We start from the raw sequence: 20,313 nt of genomic DNA, 5'->3' as shown, positions 1-20,313 counted from the left end.
AGAAATTCTGCATGGGAGCTCTGCTATTAGAATTGTACGATTCGCGATTTGAATTGTATGATTCAATTTGATTCAGTGGGTAATCAATACGAAAAGGTTGTGTGAATTGCAAATAGTTATGAATCGTAGGTGAATCGGTGAACCTTGAATCGATTCGATTCACTAAAATCAATGTTTGGCTTTCTTTTTTTATTTTTTATCGTTGGAAAAGGGTTCACACAACCTTTTTAAGGTCTTTAGGATTATGTATGCCATGTTTTGACTTTCTCCCTCCCTATTTACTCTCAAATACTCAAACCTTAAGTGAAAAAAAAATGAACATTCTCAATAATATTCTAGGCGTACATATTCAATTTTATCTAAGTACTTGCATTTACAAAATGAATCTTTTGAAGGCATCAAATGAGATTTTTGAAAAAGTTTGAAGATATTGGTTTTTTAACCTTGTAAAAAGTTAAAACATTGTTGTTGAGTTATTGTTACTTGGAAATTGAAAGTTTGTTTGTTTGTTTTCTTTACTAAGAATGGTTGATAAGAAATAGTATCTAAAGGGGAAAATGTGAAGTGGTAAACATGAGGACTCGTGTTAATTCTTACCCAAATCACATGATGATCATTTAAAACAATATTTTTATTGATTTAAATCTAAATATTTCATATTTATTAGATATATTTAATATCTAAGTGTGTAGGTATATTTTCGATTCACGATTTGAATTCTGATTTGACAACTATGCATGGGAGTGACAAAACATTAAATCGATATTTTTCCATTAATTTTCATAAGTCAAATACAAAGATTCCTTGGTTGATTATCAGATTTCTTTGCAGGATTTCTTTTTTTTTTGTTCTTCTCTCTCTCGCTCTCTATCATTGCTTATAGTCAATCTGGTAAATCTAGGGTTTGATTTTCGATCAATTTTGATGCGATGAATTCAGATTTAGGATTTGATTTTAATTCAAGAGCTATTGTTTAGATCTAGGGTTTTGATTTTGCCTTCTTTATTAATTTCTTCTAATGTAACTGATTCTTGGTTCCTAGTTGAAATTGAAGAAAATTGAGGTATCCTACTGTAACACCCTCAAAATAACAACATTAAACCCATCAGATAAGACATGCATTTACATATAAACTAACCACATTCTTTTATTCATTAGAGTTCCATTACATAAGTATTACATGTTAACATCATAACAAAATGCCCTACGGGCTTACAGCTTTCCAAGTTAACACTTGGTTACAACAAAAGAGTACTAACTCGTTTACACATTAAGCCCTAGGCTTGAAGTTACATGTAATACATCAAAAGTTAAGCGACAAAAGTATGTCCGCCACTAGCCTCCCAGCTATGTCCTTGGAGGTGGCATGCTTCCTGCACCTGAAAATGATATTCCCATATAGGATGAGCCACAGCCCAGTAGAAATACACTAAACCAACCATGGACAATGACTAAAATATTAGCAATTGATAGATGGTCAACACTGATACAATCACATAAATCACATATTTATGTCTTACAACTTATGAATCTAAGTTACCTTTCATTTTCCCTTTTTCAACAGATAAGCATGCTAGCTCTATCAACATTTCCACACATATGTATAAAAACTATATCTCACATTCAGATAAGCATAAAAGCTATATCCACATTCTCAACAGATATGTATAACAACAATATCCCACATTCACAGATAAGCATATAAGCTGTATCCACACTTCACAAAGATAAGCATATGAGCTCTATCTTCACTTCTCTAGACAAGCATATGAGCTGTGTCTACGGAGTTCATCCCCTATCTTCTCCCAATACTTATCCGGTTTAGAGGTACATCCCCTATCTTCCCCTAAACCGCGGAGTACATCCCCTATCTCCTCCTCTACACATAACGTATACAAACACAATGGTTCTATATACAATCACCCAATACATACAGTTAATGTATTCTATCAACCGCCAAGTTCCATGACACATTTCATTGATTAGTTTCAGTTTACCTAATCATCATGTATTGTCTACAACAATCACGACTATCCTCCACCGATAGCCCAAAGTAGTTATTTCTAAACAGAAAATAAATGCACAAATGGATATTCAATCAACATTTCATTTCTTCATTCTTCTCAATTAATTATCCCAATTAATTAAACAATGTAATTAGGCTATTTTTCCATAATTACCATTTCAACCCTTAGGTCCCATTTTCATCAGTGATGCAACAATCATTCCATTTTTTCATGCCAAACATGCATCTAGGTTTATTATGAATAAAATCCCAACTTTTGTAAAATTACACAAAAGCCCCAAACTTTCACAAAATTACCAAACCAAGCCCAACATCTCAAAATACCAAAATTTAAAGACAAAACCCATAGAGAGGAGTAGGATATCCCTACCTTGAAATTTTAGCCCAAAAGGAGATGAAGACTCCAAGATCAACTTGCTCCAAATCCAAACTTTTTCAGATTAAATCGAAGCTCTCAACACCCTCTATCTTTTTAACAAAGGCCCTATGCTAGATTCACACCCTAGGGAGATCAAATCTTAGAGAGAGTGCAAGTTTAGAGAGAGAGAGGCTCGGATTAAGGGTTTTGGATCAAAAAGAAAGTGAAAAAGTGATGTTTTAGACGCTGCTGTCCGCTGATATAAAACACGCTCGCTCGAGCGAAGACTTGGTCGCTCAAGCGACCAGACACAGAAAACTCTCGCTCGAGCCAAGAAGTTCTCGATCGAGCGAAGAAAAATCCAGACCGCTCGAGCGAAGGAAGCTCGCTCGAGCCAAGAAAGACAGCTCTCAGGTCCAGAACCAGACGCAACACCACTCTTGCTCGAGCGACAAACTCCTCGCTCGAGCGAAGGACCAAAAATCTGGGCAGCAACACTAGGCTCCCAAACACAACCAACCTGTAACAAACCTGCCCAACACATCCCATAACTCAATATATACAAAGTACAAAGGATGCAAACACGATAATAAACAACAACCAACATCCACGGACACATGTCCGGATCACTGTACAACAAGGGTAAACCCCGCTATACCTACTCTTTCTCTACATGTGTATATATGAACATAAATATAGTTTCATTTATATAGAATTGTTTTCTTTTCTGATTTGTTGATTTGAGATTTTGTTTTTCAATTTTACAATGTTTTGGGCTTACGTTGCTTCTAATTTACATTGGGACATTTTATTAATGCAATTTTTGATGGTTGTCTTTTTCATATGTTAAGCATTTTTTTATTATTATTTTTTTCAATTGGTGTTATATGATTTGTAACTAATATCTGTTGGTTTTGGATGCTTAACATTTGGAAACATTTTTTTGGGGGGTTTCAATCAGGACTGTTTCTATATGGTAGTTTTGATGCTTTGAATCCAATTTAGTTAGGTGTTTATGAAATTTGTGGAGGCAATTCTCTTATTTGGAAACATGTTTTGAGTTTTAGATGGTTTTGAAAACAAATGCAAATGACAAGCGAAAGTAACAGTTTGATTTGCTAGTAATATTTGTATTCGAAGCTGTTTAGTTGCTATATATACTCTGTTTTCATGGATCTCTTGTATTTGTTGTCAAATTTTTGTGCTTATTTATTCAACTTCTTGTTTGTGGTCTGGATTTCACTTTGAGCCATAGTCGAAGTAAAATATAATCTGGAAATGTGTGTATATTTGATGGTGTGTTTGTTTCTGAATAGTCTGATTTGGGCTTATCTATATTTATGGACCACCCATTTGGTGTTAGTACTTGAAATCTTTATGCAACATAAAAGGGTTTTAAGAAATGGAAAGGCATGATGTGCTTCTTATTTGGTCAATGAGTTACAGGTTTTGAGAATGAAGTGTTTTTGGTTGGAACTTTTATTGTAGTGTGTAGAGAATTAAGGGAGCGTAACTTTCGTCCTATGTCAAACTCTCTTTTTTATTTTTATTTTTATCATTATTGGAAAATGTTTGAGACTTACAAAAAACTCACACAATTTAACCCACAATGATGTGATATAAAATTTGAATTTGAATTTGAACTTTAAACTTTCGCTTGTCATTTGAATTTGATCTTCAACTCCTTATAATTGTGCTGGATTATTACTATTGAGTATAATTTCTTTATTTATTATATTGCTTTTGTTTATTATGGCTGCTTATTATTGTCACATTATTGGGTTGTTGGTCGTGGTGGTTATCATATATATTTAGCCATGGATATGGATCAAAAAGGGCCAGGGAAGAACATGTGAATGTGGACAGATGAAGAGGATAGAGAATTGGTTTATGCTCTTTTTGACATGGTCAATACAGGAAATCACAAGGCTGACAATGATTTCTAGTCAGGCTTTCTTGGGGTGCTTGAAGGAGTGTTGCATGAGAAGTTGCCGGGGTGTGGAATTAAGGCTAAGCCACACATAGAATCTAGGGTCAAGACATTGAAAAGGGACACTGGAACTGTGTTTGATATGGTTAACGGAGTGGGCTGCAGTGGATTTGGATGGGATTCCAACACAAATATGGTGGTTGCTGAAAAACAAGTTTGGGATGGCTATGTGCAGGTATTATATTACCTTGAATTCTCTTCATTTCTTTCTTCCTATCTGTGGTGCCTTCCATTTATTTTCACTAGTCATTTGTTGCTGCATGGCAGAGTTATTGTCATTGTTATCTATGAACCTGATTTAAATAGTGTCATTATCATTGATCATAATGTGTTTCTTTCTATCCATGTCAAGTCAACCTTTGCATTGATTGTTAAACTCATATTAAAGTTGCTGTTAGCAATGCTAGTTCTTGAATTTCATACAAAATGCATATTTTTTAAGAGAGCCAGCTACACATATGAATACAACAACCGTATTAACATGCATGTTCTGTATATTCTTTTCAAACCCAATAAAATTTAATCTATAAACAATCAAAGCATGGTGTATTTAATGATTTATAACCAGATAGGACTGTAGGCATACCTGAGGTTATGAGTAAAGACTTTGAAGATCTGACCTGTTTTTAAATTCACTCTGATCAAGGACAGATTAAGAAACATTTAGATAATTGTCCTGCATCTTTCTTTTGTTCTCCTTTCTCACCTAATCACTACTTCAGCTTCTTTTACTGGGAGCCATACGGCTGTCCATGTTATTGAGGTACACAGTGGTTTCTAGATAGGTCTTTATTATCTATAATTAGCACACTATTTGTGCTCATTGGAAGTGGTGGTCTGCTGGGTTCAGGAATGCACCAAATGAATTTAATATTATTATTATCGGGTCGTTGGTAGATTTCTTGGGAAGTCTAAAAGGCTTGATGGTTTATCCATACTCATGTATTTATATATATACAGATGTGATGAGGCTTGTGTGTGCTTTTGTGGGACAAAAAACAGTGTGTGCAATGGTATAGCAACACTACATTGTGTGTAGAGCGATACAAAAACATTTAGAAATTTTCGTAAAGAATCATTGGTGTGTTTGTTGCGGGAGCTATTATTGTTTGTCTAATAATGATGTTTGTGTTTGGATTTTAAACTTTTTTGATAGCATGATTCATTCAAGATCGTTGTTGTGAATTGAGTCAATTTCTCTAAGAATTGTTTCTATTTTACATCAGTGTTAAGCTAGTGAATTGTGTAACTTCAGCTCTTGTAACGTGACTAGTTTATTTTACAAAGGTAGATTGATCTCGTTGCTTGATTTTTACTAAAATTAAAAGAATTTAAATTAAAATTTTGTGATCCATGATAGGTCAATTATTATGTTTTATCATTCATGTTTTATTCACATGACCACACTAGAATAAATTTAGTATAAATCAATTATCTATGCTTTGTGGTGTCTTGTTATTAAAATTAAATATTGCTGCAGAGCCACAAGCGTGCTGCTTACTGGAAAAATAGGAGTTTCCCACATTGTGACATGTTGTGCATCATCTTCGAGAAAGATCGTGCTACAGGAAAAGATGCGGTTACTGCTGATGATGTCTTGGAGGAAGGGAGCAGAAATGAGAGCATTGACACACAAAATTTGAGTGTTGAAGAAATCGATACATTGTCGAATGCTTCCATCAACGATGAAGGAAACAGTAATAAAGGAAAGAAGAGGAAGAATAGTAGTGACAGTTCGGATGCCTTTCGTGAAGCAGCTATGATTATTGGCACCAAGATTGAAGAAGCAACAGATAAATTCGGTCGAGCACTAGGTGTGGATTTGTATGTAGCTTTGAAGAGGGACAAAATGAACGAGGAGCTTTGCAAGCTTTCCAATCTATAGAGGGTTGAGTGCTGTGGAGCCATGCTCTCTATAGCACGTGATCATGAGGTTACTACTTGCTTCTTCACCTTGGAAGATGATGAGAAAGAATAATTTGTGAAGGCTTTACTTAATGGAGATCTCTATGTCCATTATTATTACTTTGCTATATTCCTGTTTATTTCTTTGTTGATACTAGCTAATGTGTTGGATCTTGTTGCTTTCTTTTTTTTTTTTTTGATGGATTCGATCTTCTTACTTGGATGATGCTATTTTGTGCATGGTATTAATTTTGAATTGTTGGGTGATTACTACTTGAATTTTGATAATGTATGTGATGTTTAAGTTTGTTACTTTTTGGGTACTTAATGATAATTTATCAAAACAGGTGCAAATCATGTGTTGTGTAGCTTGAAAATACAGGCCTTTATGTCCAAAATTTCTTAAAATTATTTATTTTTTTTTTAAAAAAATGTATAAAAAATCATGATTGGGGTATTTTGGCCAATTTACTACAAATTTCATTTCATTCCAATCATCATTACATAGGAATTGGAATGGCAATTCCATTCGTACATTGATTCCTATGTTATTTCCAAACACATTCATATCTCATTCCATTTCAAATCTATTCTAACCATCATTCCATTGCCATCTAGAACCATTATAATCAATCAAACATAACCTAAGAGTGCAGCCTCCAAACCCAGCAATTTCACCACATCATAAGAATGGGGTATTTTGGCCAATTTATTGCAAATTTCATTCCATTCCATTCCCAATCATCATTGCAATTTCACCACATCATAAGATTGGGGTATTTTGGCCAATTTATTACAAATTTCATTCCATTCCATTCCAATCATCATTACATAGGAATTGGAATGGCAATTCCATTCTTACATTGATTCCTATGTTATTTCCAAACATTGGAATAGGAATGATTATTCCTATCTCATCCTATTCCAAATCCATTCCAACCGTCATTACATATAACCTCAGAGTGTAGCCCCCAAATGCAACAATTTCACTACATCATAAGAATGTGAAACTTTGTTTCAGTTCATCACTTGCTTTCCCCTGTTCATGATCAATTGGAATTGTTAAAGCTGGAACAAACAGCCCACTATTATCTTTGGTTTTGCAAGGTTCAAAGTTGTGCACATCTAAGTCAGCTGGTAACAGCCTAACAGGCAACAAACCTTGCTGGAAAATCCTAGCCAACAACAATGGGTGTTCTCCTCTTCCGCTCTGCACGCGCATCTTCCGCCCCTCTTTGCTTAGATTTTTTCCGGCCCGTTGAGGAAGTGGAGTGGGGACGGGTTTTTCTTTCCCCGGCCCATTCTATTCAGCCTCACCCCAAGTATACTTATTAAATATATTTATATGTGTAGAATATATATAATTTAATTTTTGTGTCACTATAGTAAAATTAAAACACTAAAATATTATACTTAATAGTAATTTCTATTAATTTATTTTCTATCTTATATGTTATAATTGTTTTTAAGTATAAATTATTACTCACAATATACAATAGTACATATAATTTTCATTATTGAACTTATCAAATTAACCCGTCACCTGTCTCACACCCGCAACGCCATCGACATTCTCCGATTAGTCCTAACCCTGATATTAAACGAGATGAGCATGGATCACAACAAATCTATCCCAAACCTAGGTTGTGACCATTCCTGTGAATGTCAATTAATAGTTTATTAAAGATGGTGAGATAAGATGCTGAGTTCTTAGATCTACTGGCAAAGGTCTTGTATGGCGTTCACTTTGATTGGCCTGGAGCACCATCGGTCAATGGTGACATGGTGTTCCAAGAGCACCCAATAATTTCTCCTTTCCTACCCTCCCTCTCTCTGTATCTGGGAAAATAGTAATACTACAAACTCAAAATTATCTACTCAGTATCCAGAAACAAAAATTCATTTCATTCGTAGTTCATCAATTTAATCTGCACCACATTAGGGATGACTATTTTAGTCCAATTCGCGGAGAGCCGCCCATACTTGTCCGAATGGGGCGGATTTTATCAGACCCGACACTTATGTGGGGTGGGGATAGATTATATTTTGGCCACTCACAATGGGGGTGGGGTGGAGACGAGTATTGTGTCCCCCGGTTCAAATCCAACCCGATATAATTAATAATACTAGCGGGCAACACACGCGATGCGTGTGCAATTCAGATAATTAATAATAAAAATAAATAATAAAGAATTTAATATCATAATATGTATGTTGCTTAAGTGATAAATATGTTCTTAATAAAATTCAAGGTCTTGAATTCAAAACTTACTTATGTTGTGTACAACAATTTTTTTATTTTAGCATATATAAAGTTGCCACGTGGCATGAAGAGAAGAATGTTTCACTAAATCAATTTCGACCTTCACTTAATAATAGTATAGAGATATAAATAAATAACATATTAGTATATATATATAATTAGATAATAATTATATTTAATTTTGTTTAAATATAAATAGATAATAATTCTAAAAGTCTCACTGTTTATATATAGAGGAAATATCATTTTGCCCCCCAAACTATCACGTTTTTTTCACGCTGACATCCATACTTCGATTTATTTCAATTTAGTACCGAACTTTCCACAAATTAATCAATTAGACTCATGTTGTCACCTTCCATCTACAATTGGACGGAATGTGCTGACGTGACATTTAAAATTTCATTTTACTCCCCAAATTATACCTTAAAAATCAATTTACCCCCCAAATTAAAAATCAATTTGCCCCCCACATCAGCGCATTCGGTCCAATTATGGACGGAAAGTGACGGCAGGAGTCTAATTGATCAATTTGTGAAAAGTTCAAGTATTAAATTGAAATAAATCAAAGCATAGGAGTCAACGCGAAAAACACGTGATAATTTAAGAGAGAAAATGATATTTACTCTTATATATATGGAAATAAAAGAATTTTTTTAGGTGTTAAAGATTTAAATAGTTATCAATTCTTTTAACTATTTAAAATAGAGTCGGATATCCACGAATATCTGCAAGAGTGGAAATGAGATTGAAAAATTTCATCCATAGTGGGATTGGAATGGGAGCAAGGGTAGGGATGGTTTTTAAAACAGGGCCAAGAGCGGGAGATGTCACTCACCTCAAACATGGCCACCACTATACCACATATACTCCATATACTCTATTGTGAATAAATTAATTTTGGAATTCCATACTTTTCCTAAGAAAAAAGATTGTTCCACACAAATTTCTTAGCCCGACTTGTCCGAATTACGTTGCAGCATTCAAAATTCGAGAAAATTGACCCTCTTTCCCTCCTTTTATCTCTTTCTCTGAGACGCCTCTCCCCCCCCCGCGACCAATTTCTCTGATTGGGGCGTTTTGAATATTTTAGTCCCACTTTAGGGTGTGTTTTTAACTTTATTCTCATATTAGGGTAAAACGGTTTTAGAAATACCGTTTTCTAAAAAACGGTTTTTGAAAAGCCGTGTTTTGGGATTAAAATAATAATAAAGTTTGAACATGGAAAACGGCTTTAGAAAAGCCGTTTTAATTAAGTTTTTAATTAATTCTAAATTAATTAAAAACGGTTTTGGTAAAACCGTTTTTACATTAATTTTTTTTAATTTATATTTTTAACATAAATATTTTTTGACCAAAAATATTTTTAATAAAAAACGGTATTAGAAAAGTCGTTTTAGAAAACGTATTTACCAAAGCCGTTTTTACATTAATTTTTTTAATTTATATTTTCAGCATAAATATTTTTTGACCAAAAATATTTTTAATAAAAAACGGTTTTAGAAAAGTCGTTTTTACATTAATTTTTTTTAATTTATATTTTCAACATAAATATTTTTTTACCAAAAATATTTTTAATAAAAAATTGTTTTAGAAAGATCTATAATGGCGCTTTAGCCTAGTTTGGGAATTCCGTCCAAACTAGGCCTAATTTGGGAATTAAGATGATAAATTAGCTAAATATGGGAAAAGCCCCGAAATATAGTGCACATTAAAAAAATAAATAAATATTTAAAACATAAAATATTTATTCCCACTCTAGGGTGGGTTTTGAAAAGACTTTGAAATTTTGGAAATTTTTGAAAAGTGATTTTGGAACTTTTTTTTCAAAAAATTTGAACTAAACAAACTTTTAAAAAAATTTCTCAAAAATTATATCTTAAGATACAAACCAAACAAGCCCTAGGTTTGAGTTTTCTGAATTAAGTTTTTTGAAAACTGAGTTTTTTGTTTTTAGTGAATATTTTTAAAATTTAAGCATTTTTTTTTACTTTTTGAGATGCATTTTACTTTTTTAGATGTGTCCAACCTTCCCACATAGAAAAAATAATTAAAAAAAATATTAAAACCGTTTTTTATTAAAAATATTTTTTGTCAAAAAATATTTATGTTGAAAATATTAATTAAAAAAATTAATGTAAAAACGATTTTTCTAAAACCGTTTTTTATTAAAAATATTTTTAGTCAAAAAATATTTATGTTGAAAATATAAATTAAAAAAAATTAATGTAAAAACGACTTTTCTAAAACTGTTTTTTATTAAAAATATTTAAGTTGAAAATATAAATTAAAAAAATTAATGTAAAAACAGCTTTTGTAAATACGTTTTCTAAAACGACTTTTCTAATACCGTTTTTTATTAAAAATATTTTTGGTCAAAAAATATTTATGTTGAAAATATAAATTAAAAAAAAATAATATTTATGTTGAAATTATAAATTAAAAAAAAATAATGTAAAAACAGTTTTACCTAATTTAGAATTAATTAAAAACTTAATTAAAACCGATTTTTCTAAAACCGTTTTTTATGTTCAAATTTTATTATTATTTTAATCCCAAAACACGGCTTTTCAAAAGCCGTTTTTCTAAAAAATAGTATTTCTAAACCGTTTTACCCTAATATAAGAATAAAATTAAAAACATATCCTAAAGTAGGATTAAAATATTCAAAATGCCCCGATCAGGAAAATTCCCCCCCTCTTTCAAACGCATCGCCCTCTCTCTCATATCTCTCTCTCTCTCTCTCTCTCTCTCTCAAACAGATTCGGTGAATCAAACCTAAGGCGGAGGTATAGCCATTTTTTTAACACATTTGAGTTGATGCTCACTTGTAGGAAGATTTCCGCTCTGAAGTAAAGTCTTTTTGGAGCTCAACGCCGGAGTCCACACCACCGCGCATCGAAAGCCAACTTCTCCCTCTCACTGCTCAGGTCTCTCTCTCCGCACGTCTCGGCGTCGGTTTTCTCTCATCCCCGACCAAGTAAAAAGATCGAATCTCGCCCTCTCAGGTAATCCCTGACATCGCGAAACTAGGGCTTTGGGTTTTGGGTCTGGGCCTCAATTTCTGTGCAGAAGCGAAACTACGGTTTGAGATTCATTTGGCGTTATTTGGCAATTTGTGATTTATTTCTGTTTGATGTTATAATCATTCTCTTGGAATTAGTGGATTCATAATGCTCATATTGTAACTTGTTTAGTCTCTCGATCAATTTTAAGTACAACTGGATTTTATGTTGAATATTCGAGTTTCATACAACTGGATTTTATGTTGAATATTGGAGTTTCATATTATAGGCTTATGGAAAAAAACCCATTTATATTATAAAAACAAAAATAAAATTCAACAACTTTTAATCAAAGCCTTTTTCTTTCATTTTGCTCAACTTTGGCTGTTTGTTATGTTTTTGTTGATGGAACCCCCTTGAATTGATCTTGGGGTATGTATTTATTGATTTTCTTTGGTTGATTGCATAGGTGGCTCAACCATTAGGCCAAATATTTTGAAGTGAGAATTTTATATGTTTTTCTTTTTGATAGTTTGATATCTACTTGTTTAATTACTATATATATATATATATATATTTTGCTCTTTTGAGGATTTGAGTTGTGTTGTCTTGCCATGAAATTTAGGTTCTTAGGGTGTATGCGCTATATGTTGTTCAATTATGAATGATTTTTTTGGGGCTCAATTTGGTAAAAAATTAGAGAATAATTAATTAAATTAAAATTCAGGTTGGATTCTTTTGTTGTTTGGTGGTCTGTATTGGGGTATAAGGATGTAAAGAATCAAATTTAGTACTCTTTGATGTTTGCTAATTTGAAACAAAGATAATTTTAAATAAGAACCTATTAACTAGGTGGATGCTATTATCCTATTTAAGGTTTTTGTGGCTTGGTTGGTTAAAGCTATAAGGAATATCTCAATGTAATATTTAAGATGAGAAGATAACTGTCACGCCCCAGATTTACATGGTCTAGCTCACGTGAATAAACCACCCACCAATGAACAGTAAATAACAAGTCTCATGCAAATGAATATAATATAGTCACACAATACATGTGTTTATCCAGTTTTATGCATTCCTAAATACAACATCTAAGTCGAATGAATGTTCTGTAACTAAAAACATACACAAATGTTATAAATTAAATTGAACACCCTAAGGCTTATATCAGACACAAGGGTGTAACCCTTACAAGAATGGCACACGGCCAATAAATAACATAAATGACCCATGGCCTACAAATAACTGAACCACCCTACACAGTTCCGAACACAACTTCACGTTACAGTCCATATCTACACATGTACACCTGAAAAATATTTTCAGCCACGTAAGATGAGCATAAAGCCTAGTAGAGAATATTTCAAAAACTAAACATGCTCCACCAACATAAATGATCATGATGCAATACATATATACAATATGCCCAAATACATTTTCAAATCCATTTGATTTCTCAACAAAATTCTATCTTTCCAATTACCAAAACCTTACATTTAATCAAATCGTTTTCCGAGTTCAAATTATCTGTTTGATATAAAATCATTTTCCAAAAAACCAATCAAGGTATCTCAATACCAACTAGCAAAAGCATTGCTAAATCAAATGCGACTACATCGCAGAACAAAAAGCAAATACATTGCTCAAAACATTTCCAAATGTCCTGTTCCAAAACCAACATAATAGTAAATAAAATGGGTAAATCTCCAAAAAAAATACAACCTTTCAAAGAAATTTTGTCCGTAAGAAACCGTAAACCAGCATCCATGTAAACCTAGGCTATACAAGCACTATTATTGCCATTTCACAGAAATTTCGTCCGCGGGATCGGCACCCATGTATGCGCGGGTTTTAGGACTTTCACAATGACACTCAGGCCAATTTATTTCAACGAGACAATACTTACTTTCCAGATTCACTATTTTATTTATCCATTTCAATAGTACAATACATGTAACTCAAAAATATTGTTTTTCCAAAACAATGTAAATGTTTCAAAACATAATGTGAGAATTTCCTAAACTTCCTTCCAAAACATACGGTTTCTATTTCCAAAATCCATTACATGCTCCATGATATGAATGATTTGAATTTGCCTAATCCACGAGCAATTTCTAACACATGGCAATGTTAACCTCCACCGATAGCCAAAACAGTTATCTCTAATGCGATAGTTAAAAGATAACTATATAGATATATTTTTCCAAAAGGTAATAACACCCATTGCTTCAAAATCCAACAATCATTCCCTTTCTATCTCTTTTCAACCAAACCACTTACCAAAAATAATTCTAACTCCCAAAACAATATCATTTAGGGTTTTCTTACAAATTGGGGTTTTTCTCTTTTAGAAAATCAAATGCAAGTTTATTTACCAAAAATAGATTTAATAGCAAAGTCATAACCAAAACAACCCCCAATTTGTACAAACCCTCAAGCCCAAAATAACATTTCAAAATCAACCAAATGACTACCAAATATAAATAACAAAATACGTCATAAATACTACCGAACTCATATTGAGTTTAGGAAGCAGACCCTTCCTCTTGAAGCGAAGAGGAGAACTCGGAAAAAAACTCAAAGTCGATGAAACAACGAAAATCTTGGATAAACAGAAAATCTTTGATGAGATCTACAATCTTTCTCAAAGGACAAAGGTGAAAAGATGCCTCTAACCAAGTAGATCTAGAGATCTGTGTAAGAAAAGTTGAGTTTCTAAGAGAGAGAGAGAGAGATTCACGGTTTAAAGAGAGGAGAGAGAGAGAGAGAGAAGAAAAAGTGAATGAGAAAAGTGTGTTTGGGGTCTATTTATAGTAGTAGAATAATTGTCCTAAAGTTAAAGAAAAGAATAAGTCAGACCCCCAAAAAGTTGGGCCCAAAACCGAACCAAATTTTTTAAAAATAACTCACGAGGGTCGACCCTCAAGACAGTGGTGTTGACCCTTAAGAAGAAAAGCTGAGACACTAATGTGTGTAGCAAACAAGGGTCGACCCTAGGAACCAGTGGTGTCGACCTTATATTTCAGTAGCAACACCCAGAAAACAGCATTAGACAAGGATTGACCCTGGTACCCATGGTGTCGACCCTATATATAAACCAGTAGGGACACTAAGAGCAAGGCAGCAAGGTGGTGTTGACCCTCAAGAAGACTAGTGTCGATACGAGAACAAATTTTCCAAGTTTCCAAAGAAGTTTTCAACGAAAACAAGCGCGAACGAACAATCCCAACAAGTCTAAATCGAATTGTATTCCTCCAAAACCAAGATACAACAACTCCAAAGACTACCAAAATGAAAATAAAGGAATTAGATACACTCTCCAATAGTTTAAAGGACACAAGTGCTACAACAACATCTAGCACATAAGACTCTTCCCGTTCTCCCTATAATCTTAAATTTCCTTAAGCATTGTCTTATTTACTAACTTCCATGTTCATGTTATGTTTTCTTTTGTTGCAAGTCCTCAATTTCATCATACTTGCGTACAAGTAAAAGATAAAACTCCCTACCCCTAGCCGTGGCACTGGCGGGTTTGCAAATGTATTTGCTTGCTTTAATTGATAGCTGGGCACTAGCTAGCGGGTGTGTCAATTAATTTGTTTGTTTTTAATTGAGAGCAGGGCACTGATGGGTGTGCCAATTTATTTGTTTGTTTTTAATTGCTAGCAAGGGCACTGGCGGGTGTGTCAATTTATTTGTTTGCTTTTAATTGATAGTACGGCACTGGCAGATGTGCCAAATTATTTGTTTGCTTCTAATTGATAGCAAGACACTGTTTGTAAAAATTTTGTTAAAAAGTTGATCTCATTGCAATCTTTTTCCCGTTTCTCTTTTACATTCCTTGTCATTTTGTTGGGGGATTCATTTTCTAGAGGGAAAGCATATGCTTGATGAATGAAACAGACTTTTCTTTTGATGAAATTGCAAAATTATGAATATTTTTTTTCATTTTAACTGGAATGGTAAATTCACTTCAAATATAGATTTTTATTTTATTTTATTTTATATTTTTTTTTAAGAAATCAAATGTAATTTTAGTGTATTTGTGAAGGTTATTCTTTTTTTGACACTCTCGTTTCAAATGTGCAGTGAAATGTTAATAACAAATAATTATTTGGTTTAATTGTTATTTAATTTTGTATTGACTGTTGTTTTATTGTTGACAGTAAATGGAATTTCAACAACAAATGAATGGATATTTGCGACTTATAGAATTTGGACAAATTCATGGTTTTTGGTTAGATTCAAAAGCACATCTAAGACGTGCGGCAAGGTCGGTCCATAACTTGGGTAGGCTGCTCGTTCAAAAGCCAAAAATCCCGGTCGTCACAGAACTTCATGTACAATACATTGCTAGGTTGATAGAAGAGTTTGGTTGGACAGGAACGCCAATCTACCCAATGGATATAATGTTATTCCCAAATGCAACTCCATGGTTAGATATCGAAAATGCAGCAAATGCTCACAGAGTTGCAATATTTAGGTCACATATTGAGGAAGATCAGCAATCAAGGAATGAGTTAATTGCTGCACATGATCTTCTTCTACAATTTTTGCATGCACTTGATGAACTGCAACAACGAAGGGAGTTGCTAATTAGAAGTAATAGGGCATTTGTTTCAGCCGGTGCTCATTTAGCTAGTGAGCATTGTCTTCCGATAATGAGAGCAGATGATGTAGAATCTGTAGTCACACTCATTAATGAGTTTGGCTATAATGGCATCCCTCAACCAATTTACCCGAGTGCACCAATGTTGTTGGAACAACCCAACAGGGAGGAAGTGCAAGTAATTTTAAATATGGTTAATGGACGATTTCATGTTGGTGGACAATTGTGAAAAGTTGAAGAAATTTTATTTGATTCAATAGTTTTGTTATTAGCTGCTCTTTTTTTTTTTTTTTTTTTAAGATAATTATTGTTAACGTATTGAATATGTTTAGATATTATTGATGAATGTAAAATGTTTAGGTTTTTGAATCTTCCTTCTAATATATATATATTTGTATTAAGACTATTTTAAGCTAGATTTATTGATTGGCAGAATGTATATTTATTTGTATTAAGACTATTTTAAGTTAGATTTGTTGATTGGCAGTTTGTATGTTTATTTGGTTCTAAGGTTGTAAGGATGTGATTGAAACTTTTTCTTTCAATTAGTACATTGTATTTCATTTATGTAGGTAGTGGGAATTGTTGGGGTTTTGAATTGGGATTCTTGCTTGGTTTTTATGTTAGCAAAAAATAAAATAAAATAAATTGCTGCAATAAATATTTTTGAGTTGTTGCATACAGAAAGTCTCATGGAATCAAGACCTTATTTACTAAACAAAACTTTTAAAATACAAATTTCCACACCGGGTTATTTGAAATGGTGTCTTTTAGACCACTTGTTGGTACCTATCAAAACCTTTCAAAAAATGTCATTTTGTCATCAAAGCTCTCATTTAAAAATCAATTTAATCCTTATATTTTTTATTATATTAATTTTATATTTAAACTATTGAATTTTGGATCAATTTCACATTTGGCGTCAATTACTATCTCAAATCAGGCATAATTTGTTGACATGACTTTAAATTTCATTTGGAATTTCATTTTATCTCTCAAACTGTAACTCAAAAACCAGATGGAGAACTCTTCAGAATGAATAGAGAATAAGAGATTGATAGAATAGAGAATTAGAGATTGATGGAGAATGGGTCTCTGTTGTTGTTGTTGTTTTTATTTATTTATTTATTTTTCTAGCAGAATCACCTCTATTAATTAAGGTGAGGTTCATCTTCAACAAATTAACAGTTGCCTGTTGCGTGTGTTGAAAAGTGTTAGCCCCAAAGTTATTTACATTTTAATTGAGACAAATATCTTGAACTTATTTAATTGTTCAAAAATTTCAAAATATTCCCATATCTTTGCTCTTCAAAGATGTTTGCTTCTAAATTATTATATTCTCACAAGTATTGGTTAAATGTTAGTCTTGGTTAAAACAAGTCAAAGGGTCGACACTAAGCTATGATAGGGTCGACACCAAAAAACAGTGAGCAAAGCTTTGGCTATTCAGCAGCAAAGAGTCGACACCAAGAACATGACAGGGTCGACACCAAAAGACTGAGAACAAAGTTTAAGTGATATTGGACAAATCTATAAATAGATAGGTATCACGTGTACAAATAGATGATATTTGAATAAATAATTAGATAAATAGATGACATTTGAATAATAATATATGTATGTAAAAATTACAAATTTAATTAAGAGTCATTGCCATAAAATCACAAATTGCAATTCTTTTATTCAATTATTTTTCATTTGCGAGGTGTGTGGCCAAAATTATTATAATAAAGCTCTCTGTTCTCAATACAAAATTGAGAGGGGTTCAAAATCTGATTTGAGACAATAATACTCACTAATTAGTTGGAGAAACTATACATAGTAGGTAATTTTAGTATGAAAGGGGGATGGAAATCAAACTAATAATAAAAATGCAAATACTTAATTTGGAATCACTCCCAATTCATTCATGTGTTTTGCTTTCAAAACTTCGCATCCCTTAAAGTTAAGCATGTCTTGAACCATCCATCATCAAATATATAGGAAATTTTTTAACCTTATACCCCCCCTGGGGAGGTGAACAATAAAGAAGGAAAAGCAAAACAAACCAAAAAAAAATCTTGAGAAATGTTACCTTCATGTAAAATGTGGGAGGGAAAAAAGGCCACCTGCAATATTGACTGGTATAGGATGGATTCACACCGTGGCTAAAATAAGGCTACGGAAGACATCGAAGATGATTATGCAATAACAGTACAACAAAGCACCACATAAACAAACAAATACTATCAACTTCAATTTTGAACATAATTCCATTATAAAACACTTGCAGAAAAATTAATATGCCCAAAAATCCACAAAACTGATGTTCTGAGGATGTTCTCCCCAAATAGTTCTTTAGAAACATAAATATTGACACAAAAATACCACATTGTTCAGGAAACATCCAAAAAAATGAAGCGCTTGAATAGATAGGAAAGTACGGAGAATGTAGATTCTAGTATTAGGTAAACAATAATTAAAGAATCATCTACACGAGCATCAGGAACCTCATACAAAATCACTAGTCCAGATATTTCAGTTCATTGAATCACTACAGTCCAAAACGTTTGATGAATCTGCACAATGAAAGCGTAAAATCATAAAAAAAAAAAAAAAAACTCATCAGAAGAAGAAAATATTTCAAGTACAAAACCAACAATTACAAACTGGGGCTGAAACTGCATACCCTGTATTACATCTGTTGTCTATCCAACCAGGATGGGGGCACAATAATTTTTGTAACAAAAAAGGGACTAATGACAATAAAAATAAAAAAGGGGACACAAAAGAGGAGTTTTAATATTTAACATGGTGGATATGACTAAATTGAATTTGACATAGGAACATACTTCAAAACAACAATCTAAACCTTTTTTTGGGATAAGTAAATCAACAGTCCAAACATATATATAGAATAAAAAATTTCTCGACCTACAGATATATGACACAAAATTTGTCCAATACTGACTAGCTTCAATTTATTTACTACGCATAAGAGCAATATTTCCATCACATATAGCAAAATTGGAACAAGAATAAATTGCAATGCTAGTGGACTTTATAATATTAACAGTATAAATAACACTAAGGCAAGTCACTCATCAGTAAGATTGAAGGATCTTAGATCATCATTGCCTTGTGCATTAACCTAAAACAGTAGATGCATAACAAAAATTCGGGCATACCTACCGTCCAATTTGAAAACAAACAAACACATATACACACTCTTCTAAACACTCACTCTTCTATGATCATAAACCATGATCATCAAACAATACATTAACCTCCATTGGTATCTCCAACCCATTGTCCATAAGAACAAAACTTAACACCATAGACTCTGCAGGATGAACTCATCTTACACACACCTTTATAGCACAAGGAATCATCTATGTTACATAGACTCAAGCATGAGCATTGGTGTGGGTGATCTCCACGCATGGTATGAGCCCTTAAACTTACAATACATTGATATGATCCAAAACTGGCCACAGATTGGTGAATACATAATGACTGGCATTCCAATACTGCACTCCATTACCCGTATCCGTGCTTCCTAGATAATGAGGAATCTAACAGGTGGTTGAGTCTAAAGTTGTGATTGAAGCTAGAACCATACAGAAATGGAGCTTCTGTCTTGAGGACATTGAAGTGGAGTATGCAAGCAGTCACCCCATTCTCTTTCATAGACAATTTCCTTAGAAAGATCAATGCTGATAAAGTTTTGCCAAGATCTTCAATTTTTAGATCAACCCAACTCATATTGAGCATAAGAAAAGGTAAATTCTCAATCACTGTTGAATAATGAAATTTTAAATAGTTGTACATTTTATAAAGAATGTACAATCATTTCAAGCTTGACTAATGATAATGTTTGTGGGAATTCAATGCAGAGAGTTCAGGCCTTCTTAGGTTGCAGCAGTAGTGACAATATCTGTTGCAACAGAAACTCAAATAGTGGACACTGAAAAAAAAATGTCTCCTCATTCAACATGTAAAAAGGTAAAGTTGGTGATATAAATCACGATTTTGCCTTTTTAATCAAATCATTTGCGTTTTGATTACCCACAAATTTTTTTTTTCCAATTAACATAAAGTTTTTTTATTTTTTTTATTTGTGTTATGCAAGAGAGAGTGATCAAGTGTGTTGAACTGATCAATGAGTCATCATTGGC

At 32.9% G+C, this 20,313-nt stretch overlaps 1 protein-coding gene and 1 long non-coding RNA gene across 2 annotated transcripts; both read left to right on the top strand.

The window, feature by feature from the left end:
- Positions 1 to 4,127: 4,127 nt before the first annotated feature.
- LOC114296883 (uncharacterized) lies at positions 4,128 to 6,698 on the top strand. The gene is made up of 2 exons (XM_028241211.2): positions 4,128 to 4,549; positions 5,855 to 6,698. The coding sequence occupies exons 1-2, from the start codon at positions 4,457 to 4,459 to the stop codon at positions 6,257 to 6,259; spliced, it is 498 nt and encodes a 165-aa protein (XP_028097012.2). The 5' UTR covers positions 4,128 to 4,456; the 3' UTR covers positions 6,260 to 6,698.
- Positions 6,699 to 11,298: 4,600 nt separating this feature from the next.
- Positions 11,299 to 16,624, top strand: LOC114296881 (uncharacterized). Its single transcript, XR_014349029.1, has 2 exons — positions 11,299 to 11,550; positions 15,714 to 16,624. It is a non-coding gene; the product is annotated as an uncharacterized LOC114296881 (long non-coding RNA).
- The last annotated feature ends 3,689 nt before the right edge of the window (positions 16,625 to 20,313 follow it).

This window comes from Camellia sinensis, chromosome 13 (genome assembly GCF_055761805.1).
Source record: "Camellia sinensis isolate YWXY chromosome 13, ASM5576180v1, whole genome shotgun sequence".
Taxonomy (NCBI): domain Eukaryota; kingdom Viridiplantae; phylum Streptophyta; class Magnoliopsida; order Ericales; family Theaceae; genus Camellia; species Camellia sinensis.
Note: the sequence above shows the minus strand (reverse complement) of the source record. Positions and strands in the feature narration are given on the sequence as shown.